Here is an 18,610-nt window from a genome sequence, read left to right as displayed (position 1 = left end):
TATGGCTGCAGCAGGGTGAAGCAGTCTGTGCCCCCAGGGAGATTTCATAGCGTGGACTCCTTTATTGTTCTGCTTTCGTCTCTAAAGTACACTCTGCCCCCACTACTTTGTGACGCCCCTAAGGCAAGAACCGTGTCTTCTTCTGCTTAGATCCAGGAGTGACTGGATGGATCGGAGCTCAATAAGTAGTCAGATTGAACTGAGCAAGTCATTTAATTTCTGCAGACACACAAGTGACTTTCTGAGGCCCAGACGGTTGGCATCTAGATCAGTCCGAAAGCTTCCAGCGCCATCCATTTAGAGGGACTCACATGTGCCTGCTCATCCATGTCAGCGGGCCCTCCATCTGCATGTCCTTGCCTTCCAGCAAGGGGGTCCCACTGGCTGAAGCCACCTGAACCTGGCCCTTGCCTGAGCTAGACTCCTAGGTCTAGACTGGCAGGAGGGGAAGTAGAAAAGGAGGTGTGGCAGCCAGGGGTGATGTCACTGAGAAAGCACTTTCCCAAGCATCTGGAACTCAGATACCGTGGGCTCCATCCGTGCCATGTGATTTTTACATTCTCGGTTCACTGATGTTTCCTGGCGTGGGATACTTTGTTGGAGAGACCTGGGCCTTGTGCTCATCATGTCTGCCTTGCTCCCCACTCTTCTAGATCAGATGCATGATGGAGGGGGCGATAGGCGAGCAGCTGTCCTTTGCGCACATTCCCTAAAAGTGGTCCTTTTAAAAAATTTGATTAAAAAATTCAGGATGGGGAACACATGTATACCCATGGCTGATTCATGTCACTGTATGGCAAAAACCACTAAAATACTGTAAAGTAATTAGCCTCCAATTAAAATAAATTAATTTTGAAAAATTTGATTAAAAAATTATGTATACATGGCAGATATTAGGACCAGAAGAAGCCCTCTTTGGGCACAAGGGTCTCCCTTCTCCCCCTGGGATGTTGCCTCTCATCTTGCTTGGCATAATTCACCTCATATAGCAATCACCTTCCAAGAGACTGGGTCATCTCTCATTTCCTAGCCACGTGACGCCCACCTCTGGCTTCCTGTCTTCCACTCCAACAGCACCAGCCTCCTTGCTGTTCTTCAAACATAACTGCCTGCTCTAGCCTCAAGGCCTTTTGCACTATTCCTTCTGGAACCTTCTTCCCAGACATTTACATAGCTAGTTCTCTCATCCTCTTTCAAGGATTTCCTTAAATCTCATCTTCTCAGATTCTGATTTGTGATGTTTGCCTACTTGTGTGGTGTAAATATTCTAGCATAGGTGATTTCGTGCTACCAAAGTGTCTTCAACCAGCTCAAAAATTGCTGATTTTTTTTTTTTTTTTTGGTGGGCTCTTGGGCACGCGGGCTCAGTAGTCGCAGCTCACAAGCTCCAGAGTGTGGGCTCAGGATTTGTGGCGCACGGGCTTTAGTTGCCTGGGGCTTGTGGAATCTTTCCAGACCAGGGATCCAACCTGCCTCCCCTCCTGCAGATAAGTATCTGCAGGCAGATTCTTATCCACTGTACCACCATGCGTGCATGCTAAGTCACTTACAGTCATGGACACCTCTTTGCGACCCTCTGGACTGTAGCCTGCCAGGCTTCTCTGTCCATGGGATTCTCCAGGCAAGAATGCTGGAGTGGGCTGCCATGCCCTCCTCCAGGGGATCTTTCCGACCCAGGGATTGAACTCATGTCTCTTGTAGCACCTGCAATGCAGGTGGATTCTTTTACCTGTTGTCACCAGGGAAGCCCCAGGGAGGTCCAAAAATTGCTGGTATTTTAAAAGTTGGTTTGGCTTGTGCCTGTGTGAAGCCTGCATGAGTTGGCACATGCTACGCTCATGTTCCAGTTAAGAATTCCTCACACCCCTGGAGGTGCCCATGCCACACTTTTGGAAACACTGTGTGTACAGGACGTTTTATCCACAGAGGCTTTCCTTATAATGGATTTAATCAGCCTCTTTTTGGGTGGGCTTGTGTGTTCACTGGAAACAGGTGTTTGTTCCTGCTTAAGGAACAGCGTTTTCCTCTTCAAAGCATGAGTAATAACTAGCTTTGCTAATGCAGCCATCATAAAAATAGTAGACAGTGGTCTGACAGTGACCATGGTGAATTATCAAGCATGCCAATTAATAAGCAGCAACTTGCATAACTCTTGAAAATTACACTCATTGCTCTCATGCGAACAGAGAAGTCTCCTCTCAGCTCTGTGACCGGAGTCTGCCTTCAGTCTGCCACCTCTTAACTGGGTGCTGGTGTCTTTACAATCAGTATAAAGCATGCATGATATGCTCGAGGTCTGTGACATTCCTTAACTATTCATTTGTTGTCCATTCTGCTGTTTTTTTTTAATTTAAAAATGTATGTTTTAATATACTGTCCCCACTTTGCAGACATACACACACTCACACGTGCAGACATACACCAGCCATCGCCCCTTCTCATCCTTCCTATCTAGAAATAAGGAAGGAAAGAGGTAGTGTTCATTGTTCACCTACTGTGGCTATAGCCTCATGCTAGAATCTTCTAATAGATGATCGCATCGAATTCTGTCTCCAACTTTGTAAAGAGGCTGTTATTTTCTCTATGAGTGAGAAACTAGAAGCTCAAATAAGTTAAGAAATTTTCTCAAAGTTCCATATACAAGAACTAGGATATACTCAGCCTTTTTTTAAAAGGTTCAAAGCACAATTTTTTTTCCCCCCACAAGATCTTTTCTCCAACATTTAGTTAAGAGATGAGTGTTTTTTGCTCATTACTCACCTTCTAGTTTATTCTCAATGACTCCTATAAATAATTCCTTCAAAAATGTAAAGGTGAGGATCTGTCTTCGGCTGCCTACACCAAACATTGGGTTGGCAAAGTGAAAAAGAAAATCTAAAACAAACAAAAAATCACTGTCATGTTCATGTTTTTAATAGGTAAACAAGTTAAAATTGCATGTGTGTATTTGAGTATCTAAAATGTTAGGACGTACCTGAAAAATAAATTTTGGCCACGTGACCCTGTGATATGAATATTGTAAAAATGCGCTGATATGGCTTGGCGGGTTTGATAACTCTTTTTGCACATGGAAAAACTGAGTGCATCATTAGGACCTGAGCTCGGGTCCTGACGTGGCTCTGAAAGACGCCTGGCCCTCCGTCCTGCTTAAAGCACCAAGCGCTCTGGGACTCACTAGAGTAGCCGGGCTCGCAGTCAGCACTCCATCGATATTTGTGAAATAGGATGCAGTGTTTTCCTGACACGGGGCCCTAATCTTCCTTTCCTTCTCCCCCGTCTCCTTCCTGCAGGTCTTTTCTCTGGAGTCCTGGGAGGCAGGTTCCGGGCCGGACCGCCTCTCGCTGGCACCATGACGCCTGAGCCCACTTCCGTTCGGCCCCGGGCCCCGCTCTGCCTGAGCTCTCAACTTCCGGCTCCTGCCCTCCCCGCGGCCCTCCGCTGCTAGGAGGTCGACCTTCAGGACTGGTCCTTGGCCCGTCTCTACCTTGCGCCTGGCTCACCTGACTGCTCACTCCCCCTCCATCACGGCCCCCCTGACCCCAGCCCTCTCCCCGGCCTCCCTGGCTGGGCTGTTTGGGGGTCTGCTGCCGGGAGGTGGACATTGCTGAAGGCTTCCACCCGCCGGCCGGCCCGCCGTGTACTTTTCTCCTGCCCAAATCAAGGCCTCCACATTGGATAGCTGAGATCTCTTCTGGGAGAAAGACACTCTGCTCCCCACTCTGCACCCTCACTTTCCCCCGCCCGCCTGACTGACTGCCTCCACTGCTGCCCCATCCTTCCCCGCTGTCTCCTTGCTGAATTTCTTGCTCGTGGGTGCCCACCAGGGGCTTTCTGGTTCTCTCTCCTCCTTCCTCATCCTCCTCTCTGTCTGTGTGCCTCCTCCCTCGTGTGTGTTCTCTGTCCCCCAGCCATCTCCCCTTCCTCTCTGCCTCCCACTTCGAAGGAGGTGGGGCGGGGGGACTGTCCCCCTAGGGCCGTTCCCCGCCTCCGGGCCCTTCGGGCTTGGCCAGAATGAGTTTCACCATGCACTCGGTGTTCTTCACCTTGAAGGTGAGCCTCCTGCTGGGGTCCCTGCTGGGGCTCTGCCTGGGCCTGGAGTTCATGGGCCTCCCCAACCAGTGGGCGCGCTACCTCCGCTGGGACGCCAGCACGCGCAGCGACCTCAGCTTCCAGTTCAAGACCAACGTGTCCGCGGGGCTGCTCCTCTACCTGGACGACGGCGGCGTCTGCGACTTCCTCTGCCTCTCCTTGGTGGACGGCCGCGTGCAGCTGCGCCTCAGCATGGACTGCGCGGAGACCGCCGTGCTGTCCGGCACGCGGGTGGACGACAGCAGCTGGCACTTCGTCATGGTGAGCCGCGACCGCCTGCGCACCGTGCTGGTGCTCGACGGCGAGGGCCGGGCCGCCGAGCTGCAGCCCCAGCGGCCCTACATGGACGTGGTCAGTGACCTGTTCCTGGGCGGCGTCCCCGCCGACATCCGGCCGTCTGCCCTGACCCTTGATGGAGTGCAGGCCGTGCCCGGCTTCAAGGGATTAATCTCGGATCTCAAGTACGGCAACTCAGAGCCCCGGCTTCTGGGGAGCCAGGGTGTCCAGTTGGATGCCGAGGGGCCCTGCGGTGAGCGCCCCTGTGAAAATGGCGGCATCTGCTTTCTCCTGGATGGACACCCCACCTGTGACTGTTCTACCACCGGCTATGGCGGCAAGCTGTGCTCGGAAGGTAAGGGTCCCCTTCCCTACCCCTCTGAGGCTCGAGCCCACCCCAGACGGCTTGGGTAAGGATCAAGACCCCCAGGAGGGAAGCCAGGTCTATCATTGACCGGCCTCTTTAGCTGCCTGTCAGATAATTGGGTCTCTTTCCCCGAGGGTGTGGTAAAAATCCTTGGCGTTCTCACTGGAAAAATCCATCAGATCTCAGCAGGAGAGAATCCTGACTACTCAACCATGGGCTCCTTCCTTACACAAATGTTTGGCTTAACTCAAAAAGCTGGGTAGAGTCGAGTACACGCTCTGAGTCCCACCTCAGCTCTGTCCACTGCGGTGAAGCTTGGAAGGATCAGTACAAGGTGAGGTGTCAGATGGAAAGAGGTAAAGTGGCTGTTTATGGCCCTCCTGATGCCTTGAGAATTGGGCCCTTGGGAATAGACGGGACACTCCGCATCACTTTCTCCTTATCGTCCCTAACACAAGGAATGCCTGTGCAGAGAAGAATGAGAGTCGATGGACTGCAGGTCCACACCCAGCCCTGCTCTAAACCCAGCCCTTCAGCTGTGCCCCTCCTCCCAGTCTTCTGGAAGGTGTCTGATGGGTAGACAGGCATTTTTGGGGGGATGGGACTTCTCGCTTCCTCATACTAACACCCCCAGGTGATTCCATTGTGCAGCTAAAGTTGGGAACCAACAGGTCAAGGTAGGTGGGGCCAGGTGAGTGTCTTAGCGCAGATTCCCACAAGCTCTTCATTCAGGGGATGCCCCACTGCCTTGGGATTTGTAATTAAAAATAGTGTCTGCAGGTGTTCCTTACACTTTCCCTGAAACCACTCAACTCCTAAAGTGGTTGATATGAGCATTAGCAACTAGCAGGTATTAAAACATTTCTTTAAATCAAAGCAAAGTTTATTTCACAGGTGATACATGCTGGAGACCGGGACCCTCTGGGGATCTTGTTGGGAGCCTCCTTGTGGGTCAAGTATGTGGGCTATCGCAAAAGTGCTTCTTTCCTGTTCTGGGCCTGCCACCACACCTCCCTTCTTGTGGGTGGGCTGCCAGAGAGGGAGATGCAAGACATGCAAGAAGTCCTTTTTTGACTTCTGTTATTCCTCACTGAGTCCACTGGAGGAGGGATGGGGCAGAGGGGTAGAGGCAACCCCAACCCACAGAGTCACCTGGGGACAGTGGTTACTGAAGCGCTTACCACAAGCAGGTCCCCCTGGAACTGACTGCTGTTCCAGAGTTTCTGTGCTCTAGAGAAAGTTCTTCCTGAAGGCTGACACGAACACTTGTTTTCTCCTTCGCCCAAAGGATCTGTTCTGTTCTCAGAACTGGCATTGGAGGCCGGCATTCTTCCTTTCTAGGGACCAGAGTGTTCGCAAGTGTGTTGTTAACTTGCTGATTATCCCTGATTGCATTTTTTGTGTTTAAAAAGAACTCATTTCCTCTGGGCAGGTTTGGATCAGCACTTTTCTGCAGGAAGAAATTTCTATACTGTATATGTATACAATTTCTTCTCTCTCTCTCTCTTTTTTTTTTTTTGGTTTGGGTGTGTGTGTATGCTTGTTTGAGGTCTCCAGAGGAATTTCTTCAGAGTAGATGATAAGCAGTCAAGTTTTTAATAGCTAATACAATATATATATATATATTTTTTAATGATGGTTTTTTTCTATAGGGTCAGACCGTCTCGTGGCTATGGACTGATGCCCCTATCCGTAAAAGGCAAACACAGCATATTTCATTATTCTCATGGTACATAAACAAACTTAGTATTAACTACACTACACTAACAACTAACACTTGGTTGGTTTGGAGCAGCGCAATGGCTGAGGTAAGGGTGGATGTTGGGGGAGGTACCAGCATTTACTGTTGGTGACTTGAAGCCTGTTGCTCCTGGTAATTGTCATTATGTCTAATCAATCACAAAGATGCATTTCAGGCTTTTAGAAAATATCCGTTCTCTCCACACAGTTAATTTTTAGAGTAAGCAGGGGGAAAACTCACCTGTAAAGTATGAAGGGGAAAAAAACACCCACAGCAGGTGCTGAGTGTCAAGCCAGTCTGCATAAAACAAGACAAACAGCCTAAACAAATACCTGCCCGTTTTCCTAAAGACAGTGTAAAGCAGGCAGCGAGGGTGCCTCTCTTGCCTTGTCTCTCGCCCACTTTAAATTGCAAATGTCACAGAGCTGAAACCCCCTGGGGGACTTGGTCCCAGCAGCGGGTCCTATGTACCAAGCCTCTGATCATCCCACTTTGCAGGATGGGCCTCGCTGTTTGATTGTGTGAGGGCTTCATGCTTTAGCAGTTCAAGGGCAGGAAGAGCTGGGAGGGTTCCTGCAGCTTCAGATGGATGTGGTCGGGGCCTGTTGGAGGCGCTCTCTGTGGTCCATTAGCTTCTTGCATTCTGGCGGTATTGATGTTTGCTTGGCCTGTCTGGCTTTCCATGCCTCAGTGGCTCGGAAATGTCTCCATCCTGCACCCCAGGAAGAGCGCACTGCTGGGCCCATCTCTCCTATTTGCTTTGGGTGATTTTTACCTCCCATTGGGTATCTTTTCTAGATAAGACCCACAAGATCCCAGAGATAGTTGCTATGGGAGAGTTGGGTTTGAGGGGGGACGACGAGTTATGGACACAGTTATCTTCTGTTTCCTGTGGCGAAAGGCTTTGGCTGCAGACTGAACCCCTCACAGCCTACTTGGGGAAACTTCATCCCAAGACTCCCAAACCAGCTAATGGTCACATTGAACGTTCTGGCACATGATGGAGAGAGAGGGGCTGGTCCTAGACTTTTTTTTTTTCTTCTAGGTTGTTATGTTTATAAATCAAATGTTTGGGTTTTCAACTTCAGATTTATTCAAGATGACTTTTAATCTTGCCCCCAAATAACTTTAAAATTAATGCATATATGGTTCAGAATATAATCCCCCTGTGGTGGGACATATTCACCTGACTTTTTCTGTTCAGTCCAGTCTGTCCTGTTTTGGGGCATCTCTGAAGCTCACTGGACAATAAAGAGGTGCCCCCAGCAGCCTCCAGACAGCAGTCCTCTCATTGGTTATTGGAGGCTTGTCATTACCTTGACATGTGTTTAAGCTTGATTGTTTTTAAAACATTCTCAATTGTGAATGTGCAGGTATTGAATTTCTCAACAGTCTTACAGCCATGACGAATTGGTTCACTGCCAAGGTGTCTCCATTTCAGTACCCATTTCCCTGAAGAGTTCATTTAGCCTGAAATCAGCCTGCTGCAGGTGGGGTGAGGCCAAGGAAAGGTGGGGAAGTTTCCACAGGTTGATCTCTATGATCAGCTCTTAATCCATGGGTCTACCTTTATCAAAGATCATTTGTGTGCCCGTGTATTTAGGTTAATTTCAGTGAGGCGACATGAGGTCCTGTTGAGTCGGCAAAAAGAAAAATGGGTTCATTGCTATCTTTTCCTGCTAACTTAAGCAGGTGCCCAGGCCAAAAGCGTCTTGTGTTGAGTCTCGGCTGTTAAGTTTTCAGGGGTGGGGATCCCCCAGTGATGTCCAGCTGTGGGTGCAGGTAATAGGGGCCAGAGTCTTAGTACAAGCACATGGTGGTGTGGGCTCCACTGGCCCTATCCATCCCCCATCCCTCCCGCCATCTGAAGCTGACATCCTACTCAGGTTGGTTTGATGGATGGCTCAGTACCACTGTGTGGCCTTGGTATGCCTCCCCGAAAGTGAATTTCAATTAGTTTTCTTTTTTATGGAGAACCTTCTGTTTCTTCTCCCATTTCTCAAAGCCAGAACTAAGATGGAAAGGCATTCCAAGAGGAGGTGCTTACCCCCGAGGCTTTACCAAGAGCCAAAGACATCCGATGCTGTAGTGATTGCCAGTCCCAGTGATTGCCGTGGCTGGCTCCTCCCGTTTGGGCACTTAAAAATACCATCCTCTCCTCTTCCCCTCGCCCTTGGCCCTCCTGCCTGAATAGTAATGTGGCTTTGTTCCTAATCTCAGTCAACCCCTATGGCCTAGGAGCGGGGTGGGGAGTGGTGAGTCATCAAGAGGCAAGTCTAGGTCCTTTTCAGAACCCTTCCCCCTGGGGTGGAGACAAGCCCAGAAGCAGGGAGGACTCGATTTCCCACCCAGCATTCAGGCGTTAGGACCAGCCCTGCTCTCCCCCGGCCCAGCCAGCCAGCCAGCCAGCGGGGGCTGTCGCTAAACGAGCCTGAATAGGGGTCTGATTGCTCTTTCTCGTCCTCTCCTCCTGATTACCCAGCGAGATTTCCTGGGTATGCTGTATGCTAAATGACAGAGCCGCCGCCTGCCACTTGCTCCAATTATCCTTCTTTTAACTGCGAGGGAAGAGCAATTTTTTTTAACTGCTCCCCCCACCCCACCCCACCCCCCTCCTCACAATAGCATCTCTGCCTCCTTTTAAAGACAGAAGACCCTTATTCCTTGTACCCCCTTCCGTGGGGGCGAGAGCAGCCTTCTCCTTCCACCCCAGCCTGCACTCCAGCTGCGGGCTGCAGAGAGGGTAGGCCTTGGGTAAGGCTTGGTCCAGGCTCAGCAGGGTTGAGGGGCGGGCGGGCATTCTGCCAGAAGCCTTCCAGGAGCCCTGAACTTGCATTTGTATCTGGTGATGAGACACCCCAGGCCCAGCGCTGGGGGGCTAATCATCTTAATTATCTTTAAGTCCCCTATCTCCCTTCACAGGCTGGCCCAGAGCAGCTGCCATCAGCTCCGTCCCCTCGTTCACGGGACAGAAGAGGTGGGGTGTGGGCTGTGCGTTAGGGGGATGGAGCTAACATGCCCTCCCCAATGCCTTCTACTGCTCTGGGGGTCACTGGCTTTAGAGAAGTGAGGCCCCGGGGGCCGGGTTTGGGGGTGGAAGTGGAGTGAGAGAGGCTTTGGAACAAGGCTCCTGAGATCAGGCAGCCTTCCTTAGAAAAAGTAATAGTGGTGTTATTGACTATTTTTGAGCACTGCCCTGGCCTGAATCCCAGGTGCTTCCTACGCGTTGTCTCATCTAATTCTCATAACACTTCTATGCAGTTGATACCATTAACTAGCCCCATTTCAGAGATGAGGAAACTGAGGAGCAGAGAAATAAAAAACTTGATCAAGGTTTGGTGCTGTGGTTAAGAGCACAGCTTCTGGAGTGGAAGAGATCTGGACTTAAGTCAAGGCTTGTCCAGTTACCCCGCTCTTTGGAGATGGTTTTGGAAGCTTCAGCATCCTCAACAATAATAACAACAACAATGATAAGAGCAGCTGACAGTCACAGGGCACTCACTCCAGGTCTGCTCTGTATTAGCTCTTGTGACCCTCAGAACCACTCTTGACACACTATTGTTATTTTACTTTTGTAGATAAGGAAGTTGAGGGACAAAGGCTAAATAAATCCCCCTAAGGAGAGACTGGAATGGAGTTTATATTTAAAGGGTCTGGCTTCACAGCCCACGCTCTTAACCACTGTGCTGTTCTGCCTTGCAGCAAAGCAGGGATAACAAGAAATCATACATTAGGGAGTTGAGAGCATAGAATGAGACGAAACACAGTCTCTGGGAAAGAAGGAGTCCTAACTTTGGGCTGTTGGCTGCCTGGTGGGTGTAAGAATGAATTTTGTGTCAATTTGGTTTCATAGAAGGTTTGAAGCTTCCCTTTGAGCTGCCCCCACCTCTGTCATTTTCCTTCATCCTTGTTAGAGGCAGCAGAGAGAAAAGGAGCAGAATTTCAGGAGCGTCTAGAATCCAGTTTCATTACCATTTTACCCCTGCCTGAGAGCTTGGGGTCACTGACAGCGGTCGTGCCTGCTGGACTGGATTCAGAGCGCTTTGCCCCATAAATGTGGTGTTCCGGTCCGCAAGGCATCCCATCGAGGTGTGTAGGACAGGCCTTACTATTCCGCAGAATAGGTGAGGAGATCCAAACTCAGAGCGCCATTCATCTTGCAGGTAGACAGCGTGAGGGCAAGCTTAGATGCTGACTATTTGGCAGGTGGCCCTGCGACCCGAGAGCCCAGATCCTCAACCTAGCATTTCATATCTGCTCCCAGGCTGCCTTCATTAACACAAATGGCCTGTGTCTCCATCGTGAAATGGAGCATTGCCTCCCTGGTTGCTAATGATAAGCAAAATGTCAAACTCTTGGTGCAGGAGGTTATCAGCTTGGCCAGTCCCAGGAGAGCTGCTCCTCCCAGTCAGAAAGAAAGAAGCGATGAGAGAGAATGAATGAATCTGAGTATTCAGTTCCCACCCTGGTTTGAAATGAAGTGCCTGGGAATGGACCCACGGGTCCCCAGGCAGTTAAAGCACGGCTTCCCCACACCGGAGCATCACTGGACGGACCGCAGGACCTCTTCAGACTCGCCTTTGATTTCCCAGGTACCAGGAAGTGGCTGGCAGCCCACCCAGGGTTGGCGGTCAAAGATGGAGCTCCGAGATTCATCCTTCACTCCTCTGCTTTCCTGCTGTCCTGGCTCTCTTCCCAGATAACAAAAACAAACTCCCCTCCTCTGTTTATTCCTCCCTTTCCCTCTGTGTGTGGGGGAGGGGAGATTATTACAGAGGCGGATTTGCTACAAAACTAAACCTTTGGCCTATCTTCACTTGCTCGGTCCCTTTTCAAGGCCCCATGAGTATTATTGTATTTGTGATTTGTTTTTTTTTCTTAAGGCATGCCTGACATCACGAGCTTCTGGTGCCCCCTCTGCGGATCCGCCTCTGTTAAGAAGGCTTGTTGCTGTCCAGGGACAGCAATGTTGCTCTGGGTGTATGAGTGATTCCCCAGTGACCCCGACCCTTCATCACAGACGCATTTCCGTTCAGTTCATGACCAACAGGGCAGGAAGAGCCATGGAGATGGAGCGCGAGAGGGTGAAGGCAGAGAGGAATATGGTTTGGGGAGGCGTGGTGGGGAGCAGGGGACATCTAGGGCATGCAGTGGTAACGAGGATGTGTTCAGAAGTGTTTGCTGTAAATTTCGAGTTACAAGCTGGTGTTTAAACAGGGGAAGCATCCGGGGCCCTCCTGAGGTTTCCCAGCGGAAGTTGGGATGCTTGGTTTGCGCGGCTCAGCTCGGGGCCCTGTTACAGGTGACAGGCTGCGGCTGAGAGAACAGAGGGACAAAGCGTGGCTCGGCAGGCCTGCCTCTGTGATCTCTTTGGGAACTGACAGTACCAGTGGGTTGTCGTTACTGCTGTTGTTCTCCAGAAATTGATGTCTTTGGGTGACCCATTTAAAAGCAACATGGGGCCCCTTTAAATGTGTCGTCATCTGTATCTGCGCTCAAACCTCCACTGCTAGCCACGATATTCCTACATAATGTGTTTTCCCCCAATTTTTTTTTTTTTTTTAACATCTAGGAACCAGTACCAGCAGCTTTTAAAAACAAATTCATCTCATCGTCATCCAGCCCAACTCTCCAGCTCCACTTACTTGGCATGTGGACCTAAAAATCATGAATGCTGTCAGCCTCTTCAAGGGGGAGGGGGGAAATGCAGTTTTCTGGAAGTTTGTGCAAGGTCCTAAAGAGGCTGAGGATGAAAGAAAGGCAGGGATGCAGGCTGTGGGCAATGGGAAGCTCTTGGTTTAAGCTGTGAAATGCATTTATATCCTTTTGGTTTTACTGAGGCTCTTGTTTAAGTACAGTATCTTTGCAGCTAGGAAGGTGGCTCCAGGGAGATTTTCCTTTATGTTTCTCCAGGGAACTGTATGCATCCAACCCTTCTCTGACATTTTTGCCTCTTGCCTGTGGATTTGGTGCTCCTGAAGTGTTCCTGTTTGCTGATGTAAAGTCCTTAGAAGCCAGCGTCTTGATAATCCCATGGTTGTGGGCAATGTTAGGGTCAGTGTCTCCACGCTGGCAGGCGGGGCATTCCAGGCAACCCCATAACCTCTCCTCCGGGCATGATTGGAATAGAAGAAGTGCAGTGAGAGAGTGTACAGCTTGTTTCCCCGATAGGTTGCTTTCAAATAAAAATGAGTACCCATTGCCAGGAGGGATGAGCAAGGTTGACATTGCTTCCCTGTGATCCACGCGGTGGGAAAGGGCTCATCCAATACTCACAGTCTCCGCCTTCCTTCTCATTCTCTCAGGCTTCTCTCCAGAAGGAGTCCTGTCTCTAGCATGGTTAGCCTTGGATGGCTAAGGGAATGAGGAAGAGCGGGCTGGAGGGTGTTAAGCCTCTCACCCGTGGGATTCTGAAAGACTAATGATCATCCCACAGCATATTTGCTTGATCTAGGTCAGGAAAGGCAAGTCTGGAGCTCAGGCTGAGGCAGTGTGCTGAGCGTCTTTTCTTATAAGGAGTCACACTGAAACATCAGAGGGGTGCTCTGGTGCCATGGGAGAAATCGTCTGTAAGGGATGTCCCACAGGTCCTGTGACCCGTGTAGAGGTCAGGAGGACATTTATACTGCCTTCTAGTCATGGCTCTGCCTGTGTGATGCACTGAAAACCAAGGTGTTCAAAAACAAACACAAAGATCCACCCCTCCCCCCAAACCAAAAACCAAGATGCTTGTTAATGATCATGGGATGATACATTTGGAGGGAACTTTTTTTTTTTAAATTAAGGCATAATTGACATACTAAATTAGTTTCAGGTGTGTAACATAATTTCAAATTCCGTATTTGTCTCTATTGCAAAATGATTACCACAATAAGCCCAGTTAACATCCATCACCCTACATAGTTCAGTTCAGTTGCTCAATCGTGTGTGACTCTTTGCGACCCCATGGACTGCAGCATGCCAGGTTTCCCTGTCCATCACCAATTCCCGGAGCCTACTCAAACTCATGTCCATCGCGTTGGTGATGCCATCCAACCACCTCATCCTCTGTCATCCCCCACTCCCCAATCTTTCCTAGCATCAGGGTCTTTTCCAGTGAGTCAGTTCTTCACATCAGGTGGCCAAAGTATCAGAGTTTCAGCTTCAGCATCAGTCCTTTCAATGAATATTCAGGACTGATTTCCTTTAGGATTGACAGGTTTGATCTCCTTGCAGTCCAACACAGACTCTCAAGAGTCTTCTCCAACACCACAGTTCAAAAGCATCAATTCTTCAGCTCTCAGCTTTCTTTATAGTCCAACTCTCACATCCATACATGACTACAGGAACAACCATAGCTTTGACTACACGGGCCTTTGTTGGCAAAGTAATGTCTCTGCTTTTTAATATGCTACATAGTTACAAAATGCTTTTTCTTATTATGAGAACTTTTAAGATCAGCTCTCTTAGCAACTTTTAAACATGCAATACTGTATTATTAATAGTATAGTTACCATGGGCTGTATGTTACTGGAGGGGACTATAAAGGTCATTGGGTCTAATTATTCATTTCACATCCTCTTCTCCACTATGTAAGACATCTCTCCCTGACTAAAAAACCTCAGGCAACGGCAGCGGCAGGGGCTTGGTACTTTCCAAGGCATCCTGATGTATCTCTGATTACAGAGTATCATGGAGCTCGTCCTTCATCAGGCCAAAGTCTGCTTCTCAGACACTTCCTCACTGGTCCTCATTTTAATTAAAGCAATCTGACCTTTGCGATGGGCCGTGTGGGTGGGGGGGATGGGTAGGTTATAACATTTCTGGATGATGCTTTGGAGGAATTAACCCTTGCATAAAGTAGAATTCATAAGGGATTCTCTAATATAGCACTAACAGTATATACACCACTGAGTTATTTAGAATTAAATGCTTGTGATTAGTCTTAAATGACATGGGAGGGATTGACGTGGGAAGAAATTCTCATGTAAGCAGGTGATTCATGCTCCAGTCATTTCGTTCCTGGGGAGCTTGCACTCTGAAGGATTCACGCTTAGCCCCATCTCTGGCTCTATTATCTGTGCCTCATTTGATCCCCCCTAAGATGTCCCATCTTCCTCCATATTCAGCCAGCTTTTCAGCATTTCTGAATTTCCAAGGAGCCCCCTGGAAATATCTAATGGCTCAGCAATAAGATGAGAAGTTCCAGAATGCTATGGAATAGAGGAAAATGGAATTGGATTGGACTTGCTTGACAAGTCTATCGTGGCAGCCAGGATCAGACGCCCCAACAGACATCAAGATTTTGCTTAAAAGCCTAGTAGGATGCTTTAAAAAAAAAAAAAAAAAAGAAAGACAAGGGTATGAGACGATGTAGCATTGAGTAGCTATTCCTGGAAACTGGCCTTGGAAGCATATGCCCTATTCAGAAATGCTTCCTACTCTGCCAGGTTGCCTTGGGTGTCCCATGTTTTTGGCACTGTTGGGAAGAAGTCTCCCAGGGAGAGGATTAGGCAGGGCTAGAAGATGTTGCTCCCACATTGGCACAGACTGGGAACCTGCCAAGCAAATCCCCTCCCGCACCCTAAAGGGGATGAGGCTAGTCTTGGCTCTCGGCCACCTCCCCACTGACAGTCACTTTACTGACACTGCAGCAAAGATAGGAGAATTTGTCTCATAATTCATGGCTTAAAATAGTTGGCTTTTAAGAGCAAAGCCCACAGACATCCTTTTGACTCAGAGCATGAACATGTAGTCAGAGTCACCGACTTCTACTGTGGCAGTCCCCATTGTCCAGCCCCGTTCCACTGACCGCACGCCCAGGGAAGGAAATGGGCATCTCACATAGTCAAGTGGTAATTGCCACGTAGGGAGAAGATGATTGGGTTTCAGTTGCTGTGGGAACTTTGTTGTTTGCGCCTCCTGATATTGCCCTGGAGAAGGAAATGGCAGCCCACTCCAGTGTTCTTGCCTGGAAAATCCCATGGACAGAGGAGCCTGGTGGGCTACAGTCTGTGGGGTCGCAGAGTCAGACACGACTGAGCAACTAAATCACCACCATCCTCATACTGAGTTTTCAGCCTTGTGTTAATGCAGATTGGGGCTAATTTTTTTTTTTTTTGCCTTTTTGCTGTGTAGAATATATAACCACTGGCTATGTTTTAATGTGTCTCTCAGCTCCCTTTGGTTTTCACATCCCTGATGCAAGTTGTAATAGCTCCGTTGGGCTTCCTGGTTCCCGTTACAGGAGTATACATGAGGAGGAACTCTCGTTGAGAACTCGTAAGACATGAAGCCAAGGGAAGACTCTGTTTCCTTTTGTGAATTCATGCTACAGGCTTGAAGGCTAAATGGCATGTCTCTGGTATCTGACAAAAAGCAGGTGGTCAACAAATGTCTGTGGCTTTAATAAAGGATACTCTGTGTGTATGTGTGTGCTGCATTCATGTTTTGCATGCATACCTATGTGTGTGCTCATTAACATGTGATGGATGGATGCAGGTTCCCAAGAACGTGAGCTTAATGTCTCACGTTTAATACATTGATTACAGCTATGGCTTGGACCACTGTAGCATGGGCCACTGTTAGAAATGCCTCCTTTTAATAAGGAAACTGGTATGGTTGCTGTGGGGCAGTTTTCGTAGAATCTGAGTCACACACACACACAATCCTCTTGGCTTGATCTAGCTGAGGATGAACTAGAAAGACTTTTGTTTGTTTACGAACCAGTGGTTTCCTGTAACAATTATAGTCAGCAGCCAGGTTGGGACCATGTAAATGCGTGTGGAATGGCTGTTGGAGGCAGGCATGGTGTTGTCACTGGAGATGGAGAGGCCCCATCAGCTTGTGTGGATTCTCTGGAGAAGGGGAAGCTCACTGGGGACTAGATAAGTGTCCTTGGATATGGGAAGAGCTGCCACGTGGATGGAGGAGGGGGAGGATATTGGGCTGAAGGGTGGAAACGATCAGAGTTACAGAGGAGGAATTCTGATGCTGGGAGCTGCGGGACTGTGGAAGGCACGGCGTGGCCTTGTCTTACTGCCGGGAGGGGTGCGGAGGTGCTGGAGCAACACTTGTGCTTGTGTGCACGTGCCTGTGAACCAGGGACTCCGTGGTCCTGGGGTTTCATCACGTACATCCTCTGCAGTTCAGGGAGATGGGAAGATATTCCTTAGGTCAGTGGGCTTCAGAAAGGGACACATTAGGAATTCCCTGGTCGTCCAGTGGTTAGGACTCTGAGCTCTCACTGTCAAGGGTGAGTCCAGTCCCTGGTAGGAGAACTCAAATCCCACAAGCTGCGTGACATGGTCAAAAAAGCAGGGTAAGTGTAAAGACCATTTAAGGGGATGCAGGAAGGAAATAGTGAAAGAGTTTAGTTAACTTGTATAAAAATTATTTATAAGTACATGTAATATACATCTCTCAGGAGAACACAGTAAAATGACTTTTCCTAGTGGGGAGTTGGTCAAGGAAGCTTTGGAGGTCACTGGTCAACACTCAGACCCACGTTTATCTCTACATCTCTAGTTGAATCTCTAGTTGGCAATAGTTACTCATTCACCCCCACCCCCGCTACTGGCTTGCAGATTTCAGGTGGAGACTGATACCCAATGTGTCCCCGATGCCACTGGGATGTGTGTTGGGTTCCTAAACTCTGTCTTCAGCTCTGTATGTGGTGGTCTTGGTTGACCTGGCCAGGTGGCTTTGGAGGGTCCCATAGGAAGTTACTCCAGTCACATCTTCTACTTTCAGAGGCCTCAGTGTTTAGAATGACTAATGTTATCTACTATTGCAGAGCTTTTTTTTTTTTTTTTTTGCATTAAAAAATCATAGTGTTTGCCGGGGTAACTTTAGATTGTGTAAGAGAATAAAGTCTTTGAAGTATGTTCAAACATTTGCAAAGCAATCCTTGATGCATAATCATCTGTATGTTGAAACAGACCATCTCTTTACTGGAATAAGTTCATTTTCTGACATTCACTGAGTGAGTGCCTATTGTGTACCAGCTTGGGCCCTGCCTTTGAGGAGCTCATGGTTCAGTTGGAAAGCCTGTCAGGCAAAGAGGTGTTGTGTACATTAGAGCTGCTAAAATACCACGTGGGATGTTTGTGGAGTAGCTCAAAAGGCAGTGTTCCACCTGCTTGTGGTATGTGTGTGCGCATGGTGGGAGTCAGGGGCTGCAGGGCATTTCACAGTGGAAACCCTCAGGTTGGACTTGAAAGCTTTAATTAGTAGACTGGGGGAAAAGGACATTCAGGGGACCCTATGAAACAGCAAGATGCTCTTGCCAGGAGTTTGCAGTTGTTAATGTGGCTGCAATAAAGGGTTGAGGACCATGGAGGAGGATAATGGGGAGGACTTAGGTAGTGTGGGTCTTAAATGTTTGCATGTATTTGGGACATTATATTTTCCTGCCCTGGGAAGCCATTGGAAGCTTTTCAACTGAGCGGTGACCATCAGATATGAATTTTAGAAAGACACAGCATTGTAAATCAACTATATTCCAATGTAATTTTATTTTTTTTTTTAAAAAGAAAGATGGTTCTAGGGGCAGTTTGTGTGATGGAATGGTTGGTGATTGGGAGGGGGAAAGCTGGGGGTCTAGGTAGAGGCTATTGGGTGACTTTGGTGAGAGAAGAGTCACTCTTGGGAGGGTAGTGATGGAAGAAGGGCCAACTGCAGAGATGTTAAAAAGAGGCACTTGATACTCGGAAAGGCAATGAGCTCTAGCGGGACTGGACTCAGTCCCTGACTCTGACCCGCACTAGTTGTGTGAACTTAGGCAAAAGACTTAACTTTTCTGTGTTGCAATTCCACTATTTGTGAAATGGCTGTAATGATAGTGCCCACCGTTTCAGATTGCTTTGAAGTTTGAGATCTCACACATAAGAATACTTAGAACGATGCTTGGCATGAAGTCCGCGTTCAGTGAATGTTGGCCATTATTACTAATTATTAATGATGATGACAATTGCAAAGGGGGAAGAAGAGCTTTGATCACATGTTCTTTTGGTTGTAGGGGTAACTAGGAAAGTCAGTGGGAGGAGCTGATTTGGGGTAAAGGTGAGAGAAGGGTGATGATAAATGATTTGTCCGTATCTTGCCCACTTTCTCTTCAGAACCTATAGGACACCTTGGGGAGATGTGCAGAGGCAGGT

General features: G+C 48.6%; 1 protein-coding gene across 3 annotated transcripts in view; it reads left to right on the top strand.

Annotated features, from left to right (window-relative positions):
- The first annotated feature begins 4,011 nt into the window (after positions 1-4,011).
- Positions 4,012-18,610, top strand: part of NRXN3 (neurexin 3) — a 1,693,692-nt gene continuing 1,679,093 nt past the window's right edge. For all 3 annotated transcript variants that reach the window (XM_061156509.1, XM_061156511.1, XM_061156510.1), the window contains exon 1: positions 4,012-4,720. In XM_061156509.1, coding sequence (XP_061012492.1) covers positions 4,012-4,720 — 709 coding nt within the window. The remainder of the gene's footprint in view (positions 4,721-18,610) is intronic.

This window comes from Dama dama, chromosome 12 (genome assembly GCF_033118175.1).
Source record: "Dama dama isolate Ldn47 chromosome 12, ASM3311817v1, whole genome shotgun sequence".
In the NCBI taxonomy this organism is placed as follows: domain Eukaryota; kingdom Metazoa; phylum Chordata; class Mammalia; order Artiodactyla; family Cervidae; genus Dama; species Dama dama.
The sequence above is the reverse complement of the archived record's forward strand: the minus strand, read 5'-3'. Positions and strand labels throughout refer to the sequence as shown.